Source organism: Vulpes vulpes, chromosome 15 (genome assembly GCF_048418805.1).
Source record: "Vulpes vulpes isolate BD-2025 chromosome 15, VulVul3, whole genome shotgun sequence".
NCBI classification, from domain to species: Eukaryota; Metazoa; Chordata; class Mammalia; order Carnivora; family Canidae; genus Vulpes; species Vulpes vulpes.
The window spans coordinates 54,982,332-54,997,958 of record NC_132794.1 but is presented as its reverse complement, the minus strand read 5'-3'; the positions used below and the strand labels follow the sequence as shown (position 1 = coordinate 54,997,958).

At 37.0% G+C, this 15,627-nt stretch overlaps 1 protein-coding gene across 1 annotated transcript in view; it reads left to right on the top strand.

Annotated features, from left to right (window-relative positions):
* Positions 1–15,014, top strand: part of SECISBP2L (SECIS binding protein 2 like) — a 61,840-nt gene extending 46,826 nt beyond the window's left edge. Inside the window, exons 17-18 of the mRNA XM_025998676.2 lie at positions 2,569–2,788; positions 10,854–15,014. Of these exons, the coding sequence (XP_025854461.1) occupies positions 2,569–2,788; positions 10,854–11,536 (903 nt within the window). The 3' untranslated portion in view covers positions 11,537–15,014. The remainder of the gene's footprint in view (positions 1–2,568; positions 2,789–10,853) is intronic.
* Positions 15,015–15,627: the final 613 nt, after the last annotated feature.

Here is a 15,627-nt window from a genome sequence, read left to right as displayed (position 1 = left end):
TGTCCATTCAGTTTCTCTCCCACTACCCATGAAATTATCTACCCACCTACTCTACGAGTATGTACTATTTCTGCTCCCACGATAGCCTATGCTTTTCTCTGTCATAGATGTCATACTGCCTTGCTGTAGTTTGTGTGTTTCTTTTCCTTTAACTATGAATTCCTTAAGGGCAGGGCTCTTGTCTTTGTGACCCTGACACCTTTCACATTAATTGACTCTCAGCAGGTAATAAATGTTTAATAAATTTTGTGGTATATGTATACTTGCTTGCTATGTTAAACTGCATATGAGAATTTGGGTGATAAGTTTCCCACCTCTGTAGGATAAAAGGGTCATATATAAAGACACCTAATAAAAATGTACTCTCTTTTTGTTCACTGTTTATGGAATAGGATGAGATTGAGGTCAGGAAAAGTGGACATGTTTGTTTTTAATTGTATTGACTTCTCACTGAATTTTATATACTAGGGTATTTGTATGTTTTTTTAAAAATGCTTGCCAGTTTTGTTTGTACGTTGTTTTCCTATTCTTCTACTATTTTGAGATAGGTAAGTTATTTTTTAAACCAAAATATACTCTTAAAATGGGGGTAAAGGAAATAGTGGTATATTATCAAGTGTACCCATTTGCAATAATGTGGTAGTACACCTAAGTTATTTTTACCATCTGCTAAAACTAACCTTTGAATTAAACTAAACTTCCCTTACCCTGACATTCAAGGTTTATATTCCCTGATAGCTTTTCTCTTAAATTTTCTTTTTTTCTCTTCTTTCTTATTTTATTCCCAATTATTTCTGTGTTTTATTTATATTCTAAAATGAATGTTAGTATCACACATCCATATGCCTATTTTTTTGTGGTTGTTGTTGGCTTCAGTTAAATGCATAGATTGTTAAACATTGCAAACAAATATTTAGGAAGTCTGTTACATGTAACACATAAACTGTTTTTACCAGAATCTGTTATTTTCTTCTTTTTAAAAATAAGTAAATCCTGAGTATATTTTGATATGACCAGTAGTTACCACTCTTCAAAATCAATGCAGTTGGCAATAGCATTCATTGTACCTACTACTTGAAACAATTTAAACTGAAGCTGGGTAAGGCATGCTACTTACATTTTTCCTTTTTAAGTTTAATTTTCAGAGACATATTATTCCATAGCAAAAAATGATACTTTTTGCCATTCTTTCATCCAGTTACAGTTTATACTTAAATGACAGTGACTTGGTAGGAGGAGGAAAATTGTACTGTACTTTTCCTCCCATTGTCTGAAAGTATAATTTAATATATAATATTAACATTTTCTTAGAAATGTTCAGGTCATGTTTACCATCTGATAATATTTATTGTGTGGGTATGTTGTATTGTGATACTAAATCAAGACATTAAACAGGAGTAGAAGGTTGTTTAATTATGATGTAAAAATTACAAAGAAGTTATTCAATTGGATTTTCTAGTGCTTGTGGAAACTTCAGTTTTCTTTGGAGTTTTTTAGATGTCATAATTGTTGAAGTTCAACTTCAGTGCTATATGAATTTTGCCATTTTATTAATATGTATATGGTCCATCATCCACAATTTTGCTAGAATTATTAATTCCATTCATGTTCATTCTTGTTTCACTGATGGAGGAACTTCTGATTATTTAGCTCCACATTCTACTTTAGGCTCTTTATTATATTTTTATGATTTGCATTTGTCCAAATATCTTTGTCTTGTCTTTCTTGTAAGTGTCATATTTTCCATCATCAAGGTCTCAGCTAGCCACACCATCACTGACTTCTTTTGATCTTCTTCAAGCTCTTCCAATAAGCACACATTCAGGGAACTTTTTTTTTTTTACAACAGGGAACTTTTAATTCTTGTGTGGGGACTGCCATCTTCTAGATCCTTTGACATCACATTGCATACATTCATTCCCTTATATTCTAATCCATATAAGATTGTTCACTGCTCCCCAGACAAGCCTTGTACTTCCTTAAGTCTGTACCTATACTTATTGTTTTGCATGCTTGGCTAAGAATGCAGTATCTCCACCCCTCAAAATTGTATAGGCCTATTTTTCAAGGCCTATTATCAGAGGTGATAACTACTTTGTAAATTCTTCAGTGATCCTCAGCAGTTAGATTTGAGGTTTCTTCCAAAAGCCAAAATGTTTTGTACATCTCAAGGTATTTAAGATATGGTACCTTGGATCATTGGTGTCTCCTATCTTTCAGCCACATGGAAGTTCTCTTAAGAGCAGAATGGTATTCCAGTGGTCTTGGTACTCGCTGTAGTGCCAGATACTAAAGGGTGCAGTTGTTAAATTGATAAGCTTTGCAAGAACTTTTAGTATATCACAGTTAGTGACTAGTATTGAATCAAGAAATTTCCTCAGACTTGTGAGAATTACATAAACAATATCTGTAAGTTGCAGAATATGTTATAAAGTTCTGCAGTGTGCATACCATTTGGATTTTCTGCTGATTGAAAGTGTGTGTGATCCTCAAACAGAAGAGATTTATTGTTAATTATGGGAATAAAAAGTATAACAAAATAATGAACTAATCAAAATCTCTTTTTAGAGCCTGTTTAATAAGTTAGTGGAGCTCACTGAGGAAGCCAGAAAAGCATATAAGGATATGGTTGCAGCAATGGAGCAAGAGCAGGCTGAGGAAGCCTTGAAGAACGTGAAAAAGGTGCCACACCACATGGGACATTCTCGGAACCCCTCTGCGGCAAGTGCCATTTCTTTCTGCAGTGTCATTTCTGAACCCATCTCTGAAGTAAATGAAAAGGAATATGGTAAGTTGTTATATATCATTTCATATGATTTAAATGTTGAAATCATTTAAGTGATTAAAATCTTTTTGAAAATGATTTTTCATGCCACTTTTTGCTTTTATCTCATTGATTCACATTTTGGTTGGAGTTTTGGTTTGAAAAATTGCATTAAACATGTTTTTGAGGGGATCCCTGCATGGCTCAGCGGTTTAGCTCCTGCCTTTGGCCCAGGGCATGATCCTGGAACCCCGGGATCGAGTCCCGCGTTGGGCTCCCAGCATGGAGGCTGCCTCTCCCTCTGCCTGTGTCTCTGCCTCTCTTTCTCTCTGTATCTATCATAAATAAATAAAATCTTAAAAAAAAAAGAAAGAAAGAAAGAAAAAAGAACATGTTCTTGAAAAATTAGGAGACTATTTGGGGCTGAGACTTGCTATGAGACTCTGTGTAATTTAGTCACATTTCCAAAGTCCCCAAGGGAATTTAAAAAGCAAGATGTACCATGTGACCTATAACTAAGTAGATTCTAGTAAGTTTCATTTTAATACTTTATACTGAATTGTTGAAGTTTTAATTTACTGAGTAAACAAAAGACCTGAAAATTATTGAATGTAAGCTTATAAAATCTAGGCATATGACCTTTAAGTTAAATTTGATGGTAATCAAGAAGAAACAGACTAAAAACCCAGAATTTGTATGTGTTAAAGAACAAAAATTCACCTGAGTAAATTTGTAGATCTAATTGGGTTTCTTAGATGATTTATGCTTTGGACAGCATCCCATCTAGCGAGTAGGGGAGAGCTCTGAAGAATTGCACAAAATGGAAGGTTTGTATTGAGAAGAGGGTATGGTAATGAAATTCTTAGCAAAAGAAAAGAAAGGACTGTTCCTGGCCAGGTCACCTTCCTTTAGGGAGACAGATTAATAGGGTCTTATTAGTGGATTGTCTTATCCTCCTGTTGGGGGTAGAAAGGACCTTTGTAACAGGTTACCTCATTGGTGCTGACCAGACACTCTTCAGATTTATATATCTGGGGGAGATTGAAACTGCAGATCAGATCCTAAGCTCTGGTTTGAATGTGACTTGGCCTCAGTGATGCCTTTCTGAGCCTGTGGTTTTCTTTTTAACATGTGTAATGTTTAAAATAACATTACTTACTGCACTCCACATCTTAGGAGTTTCCTTGGCTTGTTTCTTTCTTTCTTTTTTTTTTTTTAAGATTTACTCATTTATTTATGATAGACATAGAGAGGCAGAGACACAGGAGGAGGGAGAAGCAGGCTCCATGCCGGAAGCCCGATGCGGGACTCGATCCCGGGACTCGATCCCGGGACTCCAGGATCGCGCCCTGGGCCAAAGGCAGGCACTAAACCGCTGAGCCACCCAGGGATCCCCCCCCCCCCTTTATTTTTTTAAAGATTTACTCATTTATTTATGATAGACATAGAGAGAGAGAGAGAGGCAGAGACATCTTGCCTTGTTTCTACAACACTTTGAACTCCTTAAGTTCTCCACTTTTCATGATCTAATTTCTGGTTCATTTCCCCAGTTTTTTCTTTTTAAAAATAGGATAGCTACCTCCTTCAACTTGGCTCCTAGTTCTTCCTTCTTTTCTTTTCTTTTTAAAATCTATCTGGGAGTTTATCAAATAGTGTTGCCACCTAAAATTTACATGTAAAAAAAAAATGAGTCATCATGTTTTCCTTTTTTTCTCCCACTTCCTTTCCTGGTCTCCCTGTCTCTGATTGTAGTTAACCTTTGGAATGCTTCTGACAAAGCTCTAGGTCAGAGACAATGAACAAGTTATTATGGGACTTTAGGAAACTGCAGATCAAGGAGAACTGTTACTGGCTTAGAGGCAGACATGTTTTTTTGGCTGCAGTGGCACTAGTTGAAAATAAGATAAAGTGCCAACTTTGTAAATGAGATCAGTTCTCTCTATATATTGATATGCAGATCTCAAAAGCAAACTTAAAGGTAATTCATAAAGCTTGGGTTTGAGCAAATGCCCATGATCTTCATTTGGGCACATGAAAAGAAAAGTTATGAAAAGAACCTTTCAAAGACTTAGGAGATGTTTTCAAAAAGCACCAAATTTAAAGTGTTCCAAGTGTTCAAAGATTGAAGCTTTGGCTTGTTCACACTCTGCGTGGGGGACTGAGAAATAGTTGATTAATTTTTAGGCCTCAGATTTCTCTTTAGTGAAATGAGGAGAGGTTCATTTAGGTCATCTCTAAGGTTCCACTCAAAGCTAAAATTCTATGAGCTGTTAAACAATAAAATTCAACCAAGTGTATTTGAAGATCTAGTTAGTTTTATTAAGGGATTCATGAATTGGGCAGCCACTGTCTAGCAAGTAGAGAGGCACTGTAAAGAATTGCAGAAGGTTTTTATAGGGGTGGCAGGGCAAGAAAGTGATTAGGAAAAGAAAAAGATTATTTCAAAAGGAGACTGTTTTGCTAGGGGAAGAAGCAAGGGGTCTTATGCAGATTACCTCATCTTTCTTTGGAGAATGGAAAGGACCCAGGTGACAGACTCATGGTGCTGATGGAAAGAAACATTTCCTGAATGACTAGTTAAGGCCACATTTCTGGAGGACGTTGAAACTGCAATTGGATTGGGAATTATTAAGCTCCGGATTGGGAATTATTAAGCTCCAGTTTGAGAACTCAGTCTAAGTAACACCATTTTGGGCCTAGGCCTATGGTTGTTTTGTTTTGTTTTGTTTTTAAATCTGGCAGAGCTAATGGTTAAATCCTAAGGAGGGATTTAGATGGAATCCTAAAGATTCTGAACCTGATGAACTGATTTATGAGGACACCAACAAACTGAGTGGAAGGAATCACAAATAACATTGAGAAGAAAGCATGAAGTTACTCTATCTGTATTGGAAGCATTCAGCAACAAAAATAAAACCACTATTGTGGCCTAAGAAATCAGGATATTTAATTATTTTATGATATCCTCAAAGTCCATAGCTCTTTCTTTCTGTTCTTCCATTTGCAGTCTGTGGGTTTTTATTCTTGTGCTTATCATCTCATGTTCATAAGTAGCTGCTGCTGTGGTTCTGGGCATTAGTAGTCGAAAGTAGGAGGTTCAGATGGTGAGTTCCTTTTATCACCACAGGAGACAATTTTCAGAAGACTTCTCCTTTTGTTTGATTTGGCCAGAACTGATCTTGTGACTACTTTTAGCTGCAAGGGAGATGGGCTAGGGAATATTTGGCAAAGGAGGAATGGGATAACCATGGTAGTCTTAAGAACATTTTAATTCCTCCTCCAGGACTGGGCTCAAGATCATTCCAAGTTTGGAGGTTCTGTTATCCAGGAAGAAAATGGGAACTGACTGTTGGGTAGACAACAAGCAGCATCTTCCATGTCATCCTGATGCAGGATTTCTAAAATGCTTTTTTTCCCATAGCTTAAAGAAAAAGCTGGGAAAAGAATGCTAATCATTGGCGGAATAGAAAACCTCCTATGATGGTCCAGTCTTACTGTCTTTTGTATATCCCTTCTTTTCTTTGCGTATGTTTTCCTTCCACCTATCCTGAGTCTCAGTTCTATCATACTGATTGTTTTGACCTTAAATCTCAACTAGGTTCTAAGTTCTTTGAGATAGGAACTTAGTACACAATGGGCACTTTATGTATAATAATATCTCACTGAATTTTTTGTGCGAGGCACTTTTCTAGGCATTTCATGTTTATTAATACATTCAATTGTTGAGCAACACGATGAGATAAGAAATATTGTACTGCAGGGGCACCTGGGTGGCTCAGTTGATGAAGTGTCTGACTCTTGATTTCGGCTCAGGTCATGATCTTAGGGTCCTTAGATCAAGCCACGGGTGCTCAGACTTGAGATTCTGTCTCTCCCTCTCCCTCTGCCCTTTCCACCCCTGCTTTCTATTTCTCTCTCTCTCTACTCTAAAATAAATAAATCTTAAAAAAAATTTTTTTAAATAGAAATGCTGTACTGCAGTTTATAGATGAGGAGGCTAAGATGAAGAGAGGTAAATAACTTGTCAGTACCACACAGCTGCTAAGTCTGACACTAGAATCTTCATTCTTAGCCAGTGTGATTGTATTCTCTCTCTGTTGAATGAGTTCTTAATAGGACAATGTAGTAGGCTTTCAGTAATCACTTATGAGGGAAAGACAACCTCACTGTGTAGGCCATCCATCCTAAATTTCCTGCCACTAGTTTCTTCTGTAGTTTCTTGAACTCATGTGCTTGTTCTATCTATAATAGATTTGTAGTTTCTTGAACTCATTAGCTTCTTCTGTCTATAACTAAAGATGGACAGCTTCCATCTGTGTGTACTGACTAAAAGGAGAAATACATACATCGCATCCTCTGACAAATCTTCTAGTGATTTGAAGTTTATTTTTTTTTTAATTTTTATTTATTTATGATAGTCACAGAGAGAGAGAGAGAGAGGCAGAGACACAGGCAGAGGGAGAAGCAGGCTCCATGCACCGGGAGCCCGACGTGGGATTCGATCCCAGGTCACCAGGATCACGCCCTGGGCCAAAGGCAGGCGCTAAACTGCTGCGCCACCCAGGGATCCCTGATTTGAAGTTTAAAAGACAATTTCTCAAAGACCCAGTAAACAAAACAGGAAAGCATAGGAAGGATTAATAAGCGAAGAAAAGTTCTATTAAATAATTAACAATTCAGAAGCAGGGTAGTTTTGGATCAGTATCATTTCTAGATTTGTTGAGATCTTTGGTTCTGCCTTTAACTTGCTTTCTGGTCCCTTTCATCAAAAGTGGATTTCTAGAGATTCTGTTCTGGATTTAGACTGTCCTCCTCCCCCTCCCAATCAGATTTCTCCTGTCCCCTAGAAAAAAGATGGCACTTTCATACTCTTCTGTTTCTCCATGTTTTATGCATGTGTTTGTGTGCTCATCACCTGTTGATCAAGCTTCATCTTTTACTTTAAGGTGGGAGCCTAGACCCTCCCTCCCCAGTGGATATGTGGCTTGGGTGGCTTTTTGATTATTGTGACAAGTCTCTTGATGGCTAATAGCAGAGTCCTTTGCCTCTGCCTTTAAAATCATATCTCCCTTTCCTTTCCCAAGGACCCATGTAGATGAAGGCCTAGGGTTGATTCCAGAGAGAAGATCAGCCTGGCCTAGTATCCTGACCTCCTTCCTTTTTCCTGTTCTTTGACTCATTGACAGGGGAGAGGTGGAACTTTTTCTAAGACCCCAAGTGAATTTTGAAAGAAGGAAAAAAGCTTTTGGAAGGAAATATAAATGTGCATCTAGAATTAAAAAAAATTATGCCCTTTTAAAGTTTTGGTAAGGGCATAATTAAATGTTATGTGGCGTTTTTCATTTAATAGGCTTTTCTGCCTTCAGCACTTAATATAGGCCAACCATAGGGACATAGATCAGCAAGCTGTGAGGATAAGGAGGGTGGAAGCGGCAGCATAGCAAAACAAATGCTTTTGAACTTTATGTGCAAAAAGTGCTGTGGGAATTCAGGTTAGTGGAAAGTCAGGAAAGACTTCAGAAAGGAATTGACATTTAAGGAAATCTTCAAGAATGAATGGGGGTCTGAGGGTAAAGGAGCAAAACATCTTATATGGAAAGAACAGTGTATGCAAAGCAAGGAATTATAAATAGAAACGTTATGACTTCTGGGAGCCGTGAGAAGAATGCTAAGTGACCCCAAGCATAGAATGCATGGCCAGGGGTTGTAATGAATGAGTTGGGAAAGATAGGAGAGCATCAGGTCATGAGGGCTTTGGCTATGCAAAGCTAAGGTGTTTGGATCTTTTCCTCAGATATTTTTGAGCTAGAAGTGGCATGGTATAATTACAATTTCAGTGCAGTAAAGAAAGGGAGAAAGATAGTGTCAAGGATTACTATAAGTTTTCTTCTGCTTTGAGACTACAAAGATGATGGTGTTACTAACTAAGAATGAGAATATAGGAAGAGGAATAGAATTTTTTTTTCATGAGATAGGAGACTGAAAAGGACTTATTTCAAACTTGAAGTAACTGTAGAAAAGAAAGGTTTTTTTCCAAACCATGTGCCCTGACTTCAAGTGCCCAGAATATGATTTTTACCAGTGTATAGTTGATAGGTGACATTCAAGTTGATTATATTAATTTGAGTAGACTTGTTTTATCACTACAGCTTAATCATCATACTTAAAAACTTCCAATAGCAGCTATAATGCAAAGAGACGGGGGAGGGGTGTTTTTTTTTTTAAAGGCAAATATAAATGAATGGGATTACATCAAACCAGAAATCTTCTGCACAGCAGAGGGAATCAACAAAATGACAGGCAACCTACTGAATGGGAGAAAATACTTGCGAATCATCTATCTGATAAGGGGTTAATACCCAGAATAAAGAACTCTATACAGCTGAATAGCAAAAAACCCAACAGTCCAATTAAAAAGTGAGCAGAGTGAGCAGAGGATCTGAATAGACACTTTTCCAAAGAAGACACATAGATGGCTAACGTAAAAAGATGTTCAACATCATTAATCATCAGGGAAATGCAAATTGAAATAAGATATACACCATCTGACACCTGTTAAAATGGCTATTAGCAAAACGACAAAAAATAACATGTTAGCAAGGATGTAGAGAAAATGAAATCCTTGTACACTGTGGCTATGTAAATTTGTGCAGTCACTACTGAAAACAGTATGGAGGGTCCTCAAAAAATTAAAAATAGAAATACCATACAATCCAGCAATCTATCTTCTGAGTGTATGCCCAAAGAGATATCTATGTTCCTGCGTTCATTGCATCATCATTCATTCACAGTAGCCAAGATATGGAAACAACCCAAGTGTCCAATAGATGAATGAATAAAGAAGCCAGTGTGTGTGTGTGTGTGTGTGTGTTGCCAGAGTCTTGGGGAGTGGGTGAAATAGGTAAAGGATGTCAAAAGGTGGAGACTTCCTGTTATAAAATGAGTAAGTCGTGGCAACTATATAATTAATAATACTATACTGCATATTTGAAAATTACTATGGAGTAGATCTTAAAATCCTCATCAGAAGAAAAAAATTTTTTGGTTAACTGTATGCTAACAGATGTTAACTTGATTTATCAATGCAACCATTTTGCAATATATACAAATACAAATCATTATGTTATGTTGTACTCCTGAAACTAAACCTCCATAATAAAAAAGAAAGAAAGAAAGAAAGAAAAACAGGAAAAAAAGGGAGGAGGGGAGAGCAGTCCTTCATCTCATTCTTACTATGTTTTTTTGTTTGTTTTAAACTGACTTCCTGTCATTAAAAAGGATTTAGATTATCAGCACTGTATTATATAATAACACTTCTTTTTTTGGCTACCAAATTCAATTGGTGAGCCTAGCTACATATATTATAAAACAGATTTTCACAAATGTTAGAAATGCATGGATAGCTTCTTTTCTTGTAAGTGGAAAGAAGTCCCATTATAGGCTAAGACAGTTCTCAGATAACTTGCTGTGGAAGCATGACACAAACATGTCAAATTAGAACTATTTTTGCTGGGGACACCTGGGTGGCTCAGCAGTTGAGTGTCTGCCTTCGACTCAGGGCATGATCCCGGGATCCCGGATTGTCTCCCACATCGGGCTCCCTGCGAGGAGCCTGCTTCTCCCTCTGCCTATGTCTCTGCCGTTCTCTCTCTGTGTGTCTCTCATGAATAAATAAATAAATCTTTAAAAAAAAAAATAGAACTATTTCTGCTGGACATCTTGGCTCTGCTATCTGTGACTGTGGATCCTTGCTCAGTACACCTCTAAGCCAAAAAAAAAAAAAAAGGCAGTTCATTGATTTTCATGAATATATGGAGTTTATGTATAAGCATTAATGAGCTCCTGTTGTTATAAGATCTTGTGCATTCTGAGGTGTTAATATACTTATTTTTGCCTCCTTGTTTCTTAAATGCACATTTTTGGAAATTGTTTTCCTTTTGTAACATTTAAACCAGTCCTAGAATAAACTAAGATTTTAGTTTTTCCAACCAGTTGGTGAGCCAACAAATTTCTGTAGTTTGTTCTTCCTCCTTTTACGAGTTGTATGATTCTGAAACTGTTTTTTTAAAAATCTGTTTGATATTTGCAGAAACAAATTGGAGAAACATGGTGGAAACCTCAGATGGGCTGGAAACATCAGAAAACGAGAGAGAGGTTTCCTGTAAGCATAGCACTTCTGAAAAGCCCAGTAAACTTCCATTTGATGCAGCCCCTGTTGGTAAGCAGCCATCATTACTGGCTATAGGCAGTACTACCTCAGCTACAAACCCTGGGAAATCAACAGTGAGCGATAAAGAAGAGGTGAAGCCAGATGACCTGGAGTGGGCCTCCCAGCAGAGTACAGAGACTGGTTCTTTGGATGGCAGTTGCCGAGATCTTCTGAATTCCTCCATCACCAGCACCACCAGCACTCTTGTACCTGGCATGCTTGAAGAAGAAGATGATGAAGATGAGGAAGAGGAGGAAGATTATACTCATGAACCCATATCTGTAGAAGTACAGCTCAATAGTAGAATTGAGTCTTGGGTCTCTGAGACCCAGAGAACAATGGAGACTCTTCAGCTTGGAAAAACCCTTAATGGTTCTGAGGAAGACCATGCAGAGCAAAGTGGAGAAGAGGAGGCAGAGGCACCTGAAGTGCTAGAACAAGGGATAGACGGTGAGGCCTGGACTACTGACCACCAAGCAAGTCAGGAGCAGCAGAAGCCTAGCAGTTGCAGCTCAGTAAACAATGAGCCCTCTGATCTTAATTATACGCCCCTAGGTCTATAACTCAGGAAATGTCAACTGTCTGTCTCCAACTGTGTAAGGGTTGCAGCCGTTATCTGTTATGCTTCATCTCAACATTTTGCACTGTCCAGTATTTAATATATGTATTTAATTTCTGACAAATATTTTTGTAGCTTTTACTTGTTTTACTATAATCTGTAGCTTAGCTTTTAATTAGCATCTAAGTATCTTTCTAAGAGCTGTGTAGAAATTCAGAAATATTCGAGCTTATTTTGTCATGGAAAATAATGATTAAAAAATAGAAGAAGACTAGGTTTTTTAAAAGAAAATAAATTTAAAATGCCTGTTGAGAGTCATTTTGAAAGTTAAAGATCAAGACTCTAAGGATAGGAGCAGTTACCAATGTTTGCTTCAAGACTAAGCCTCCTTTAATCAAAAGCTGTTTGGGTTTCTTTAAAAAAAGAACTGGAGGTAGATTTGGAGAACTGAAAAAGAAAAAAGAACAAAAGAACAAAAGGCTGAGGGTAGCTAAGTCCACAGTTGTTTTGTGTTAAAAATTGATGTGACTTTTCTGTGGTCCACAGATGCTTATTTCAGAAGCCATTGATCATTGTAATCAATTAAAATTGGGATGAGCTAAAACAGAGCCTCCAAATCTTAGGCTAGCAAAGAAGCCACCATGATACATTAGAGCTGGCCTTACTTGTGGGACATGATAGATGTTGTCTTTAATAGTGAAAAGTCACCCATGATAGGACCCGACAGGTTCTGTCTCATACTTACTTCTTACTTACCTCAGGAATGCTCTTGTACATATTCGTATCTGCATAAAGTTAGGCAGATTGTGGCAGGTGAATAACTGTAACCAGTTACATAACTGTAGCACTTACCACTTAATGTGTAAACTCTTCAGAAACAAAGTCTTATCCTAGTGTGTTCTTTTGCATGCTTCTGATTTGGGATCCTCTGGATTTGATTAGGTATCCAAACTTGTCCTGAGTGAAAAACCATTTCACCTTCTTAAAAATAATACATATTTTGTCCCTAGCCTTGAGCACCTGCCATGTAACACCAACCACAGTTACTGATAGGAGGTCAGGGAGAGGAACTTTTACATATAATGTGTATCCTGATAATCAGAAGGCTGGAAAAGGAAGTTTTGAAGAAGAGAGAAAGTTGTTCAAATTGTGCTGAAATTATTAGATGATTTAGAGTACACAGATCTAGGCAGGTATTACCTCTTGATCACTATCACTTATCTCTGCCCTTCTCTAGCAATGTGTATACCTGCTTGGGAGAATTGAAACTTACTGAGCTAAAAGTTTTCTTTGCTGGTCAATCACCTGGTAGTGACCTCTACAAGTTTATGTCATGTTGGGAGAATTACAGTTTACCTCTTTTTCTCTCATCCCTCCAACTTCTTCCCCTACCCACAGCCTGCCGTTTCCCACACAGGCGCGCCAACTTTACACTCACAGGCTCCCACAAGCAGGCACAGAACTGAGGAGGGAGGGCTACTTCCCCTGCTCTGGTTTCATGAGGCAGGGCTCTGCCTCACAGAGGCAGGAGAGAAGAATTGGCAGGTTTTGTACTGAACTCATTGGGACTACTGTGCTAGTTTTGATGTTTTATAATGCTGGCTTTTAATACTGGAGAGGTGATTTTTGGATGATGATTTACCTATTTGTGCGTTGTGAAAGTTTAGGAGCATTGCCGTATAGAAAATGTCAGTCTGTCAACTCTTAGCGTGCTAAAAGGGGACAGTATTGTCCTGTTGAAACTGTTCTCCAGTACAGACTTCTTAGGCACAAAGTGTTTGGTGTAGTACTTAAAGGAATGCAGCATGTAAGGAATGAAGCCTCTGAAATAGTAATCATGGATGTATATGTGGCAGACCTTACTGTGTCTACACATTCGGGAGTGTTAGTCGGTTTAAGGAAATGATAGAGATTTTGAACTACTGACAATCTTAAAAGTGAACTTAAAAACTTTTCATACTTTTTATGGTGTAAATTTCCTTTGCTTGGTGTCAGTGATTCAGATAACTCTTGATCTTGAGGTATAGGCTTTTCAAAGGTTTCTTATATTTTATATCTCTTCTGAGTGAGAATTGTCATTTTACATTTTTGACATTTGTATCAAAAAGAGGAGTTGAGGAAATCTTCAGAACACCAGTAACTTTTAAATTCACTATAGACTTCAGAAGTGTTTGATTATGTGTTAGATAAATGCTCTTGCATGTGCAGACTCTTCTGCCAGCAAACCCAAGGGACCACAGCCTTTTTTATATGAGACAGGTCACCCTAGAGGACTGTCCAGAATTTGTCAAAGGAAATGCTACTGTGTCGAAAAGTATCTTAAGTAAGTATTAATAATGTCTTTATAATTTGTTTCCTTTAGATAAATTCTGGAATTTGTATATTCTATACAGCAGGAGGTGTAAAAATTGGGAAGTGGTTTCTCGTTGTTTGGTTTTTGTTTGGAACTGGGAGTGAGTGGCTCTTCGGAGATCTAATGGTAAGAGTAGAAGTTTGTTATCACAAGAAATAACCATAGTGATTTTTTTCTTAGTGTGTAGAGGTTGTTTTATGGCAATAATTAATATTAGATTTCTATTTCAGTACATAAGTATAATGAATTATAATATGAATTGCACTCCCAGAACTAGATATCTGCTTCAGTAGGTTTGTTTGCTGTGAAGATTACTTCTCAAAAGACAAATGTTCATACTAGCTTAATTTTTGGTTTAAATATGTTTGTAAATGATGTAATATATTTCTTTTGACTAAACATGGGGAAAATAATGTGTGTTATACATTGAAAAGTTTTTAAAGGCTTTGATTGGAGGTCATTTTTGCAGAGAGGGTATTTTATATGCTTCCAGTATTTGGAAAAGAATTAGTCAAAAGGAATTCACATAGTTTAAATATTGAAAAATTAATATCCAAATAATGTACTTGTCTGATTTCTTAATAAGCTGGGGGAGGTGGGCGGGGTGGGGATTGTAATGTGCAAATGAGTAGTGAACTCTACATTCATTTTTCAACTCTTTAACATAAAACTCTTAAACCTTAACACATTGTTACTTTAATATATGTATAAAGAAGTATTACTGTTTGTAAAGCTGCTGTTTGCTTTAAAAAAAAAACCTGTCATTTAAGTATTTTCTGTACGTTGTGCCAACAGGTTACAACAGTAACTTATTCCACTTAAAAATGTAATCAATTTTTGCTTTGAAAATTTTTCTGTGACATAATTTATTTAAAGACATCTTCCTTCTCCCTTGCCCCTTCCAGCCTTTATACATATCACAGAGTAAGCCAAACTGTTTACCTAATCTGAAATCTGAATCCTAATTAATTATAAAAATTGAAACTTTGTTGGCACAGCACACCTTAAAAGTATTTGTGTTATTTTGTAATTTAATTTCTAAATATACCACATGAATTTATAATTTAATGTCTTAATTGTAATGCTCTAATAAAAAAACTAGCAAAATTAGTGAATTATAACATGAAAAGATTTTCATCTTTTTCTTTTGTTTTATGAAGGATAATTGTTTTTTCACATTTTAGGGATAATAACAGCTTTTTTGCACTATGTAAATACTAGCGGAGATCCTTCTGTAACGAATGAAATGATTATTGAAATATAGTCTATCATTTCAGAATAGGTACTTAAGGGATTTGTGACTTGCCCAACATCTGAGATAGTGGGGAAAAAGACAAAATCTAGCTCATCGCATTGCTTAGTGCCCTGATGGTTTTGACAGAGGAGGTTGTAAAATCTGCAGGAGGAGGTTAACTAGTGAAAATTTCCATTTGGGATGGTTGGTGTAATCTGTGGCACAGGCCAAGACATCTACAGAGACCATCCTAGCATTAGGAGAAAGCCCCTACAGATTTTTTCTCTTTTATATGCTAGTTACTCTGTGCCAGGCACTATTCTAAGCCATTTCCCCATATTAACTCATTTAATCCTCACTATAGCTCTATGAGGAAATGCTATTTTTCACTTTTTAAGTGATGAAACGGTCATGGAAATGTTCAGTAACTTGCCTGGGACCCCACAGCTGGTAAATGGCAGAATTGGGATTCAGACTTAGTCCCATATCAAAGCTATGCTTTTACTCA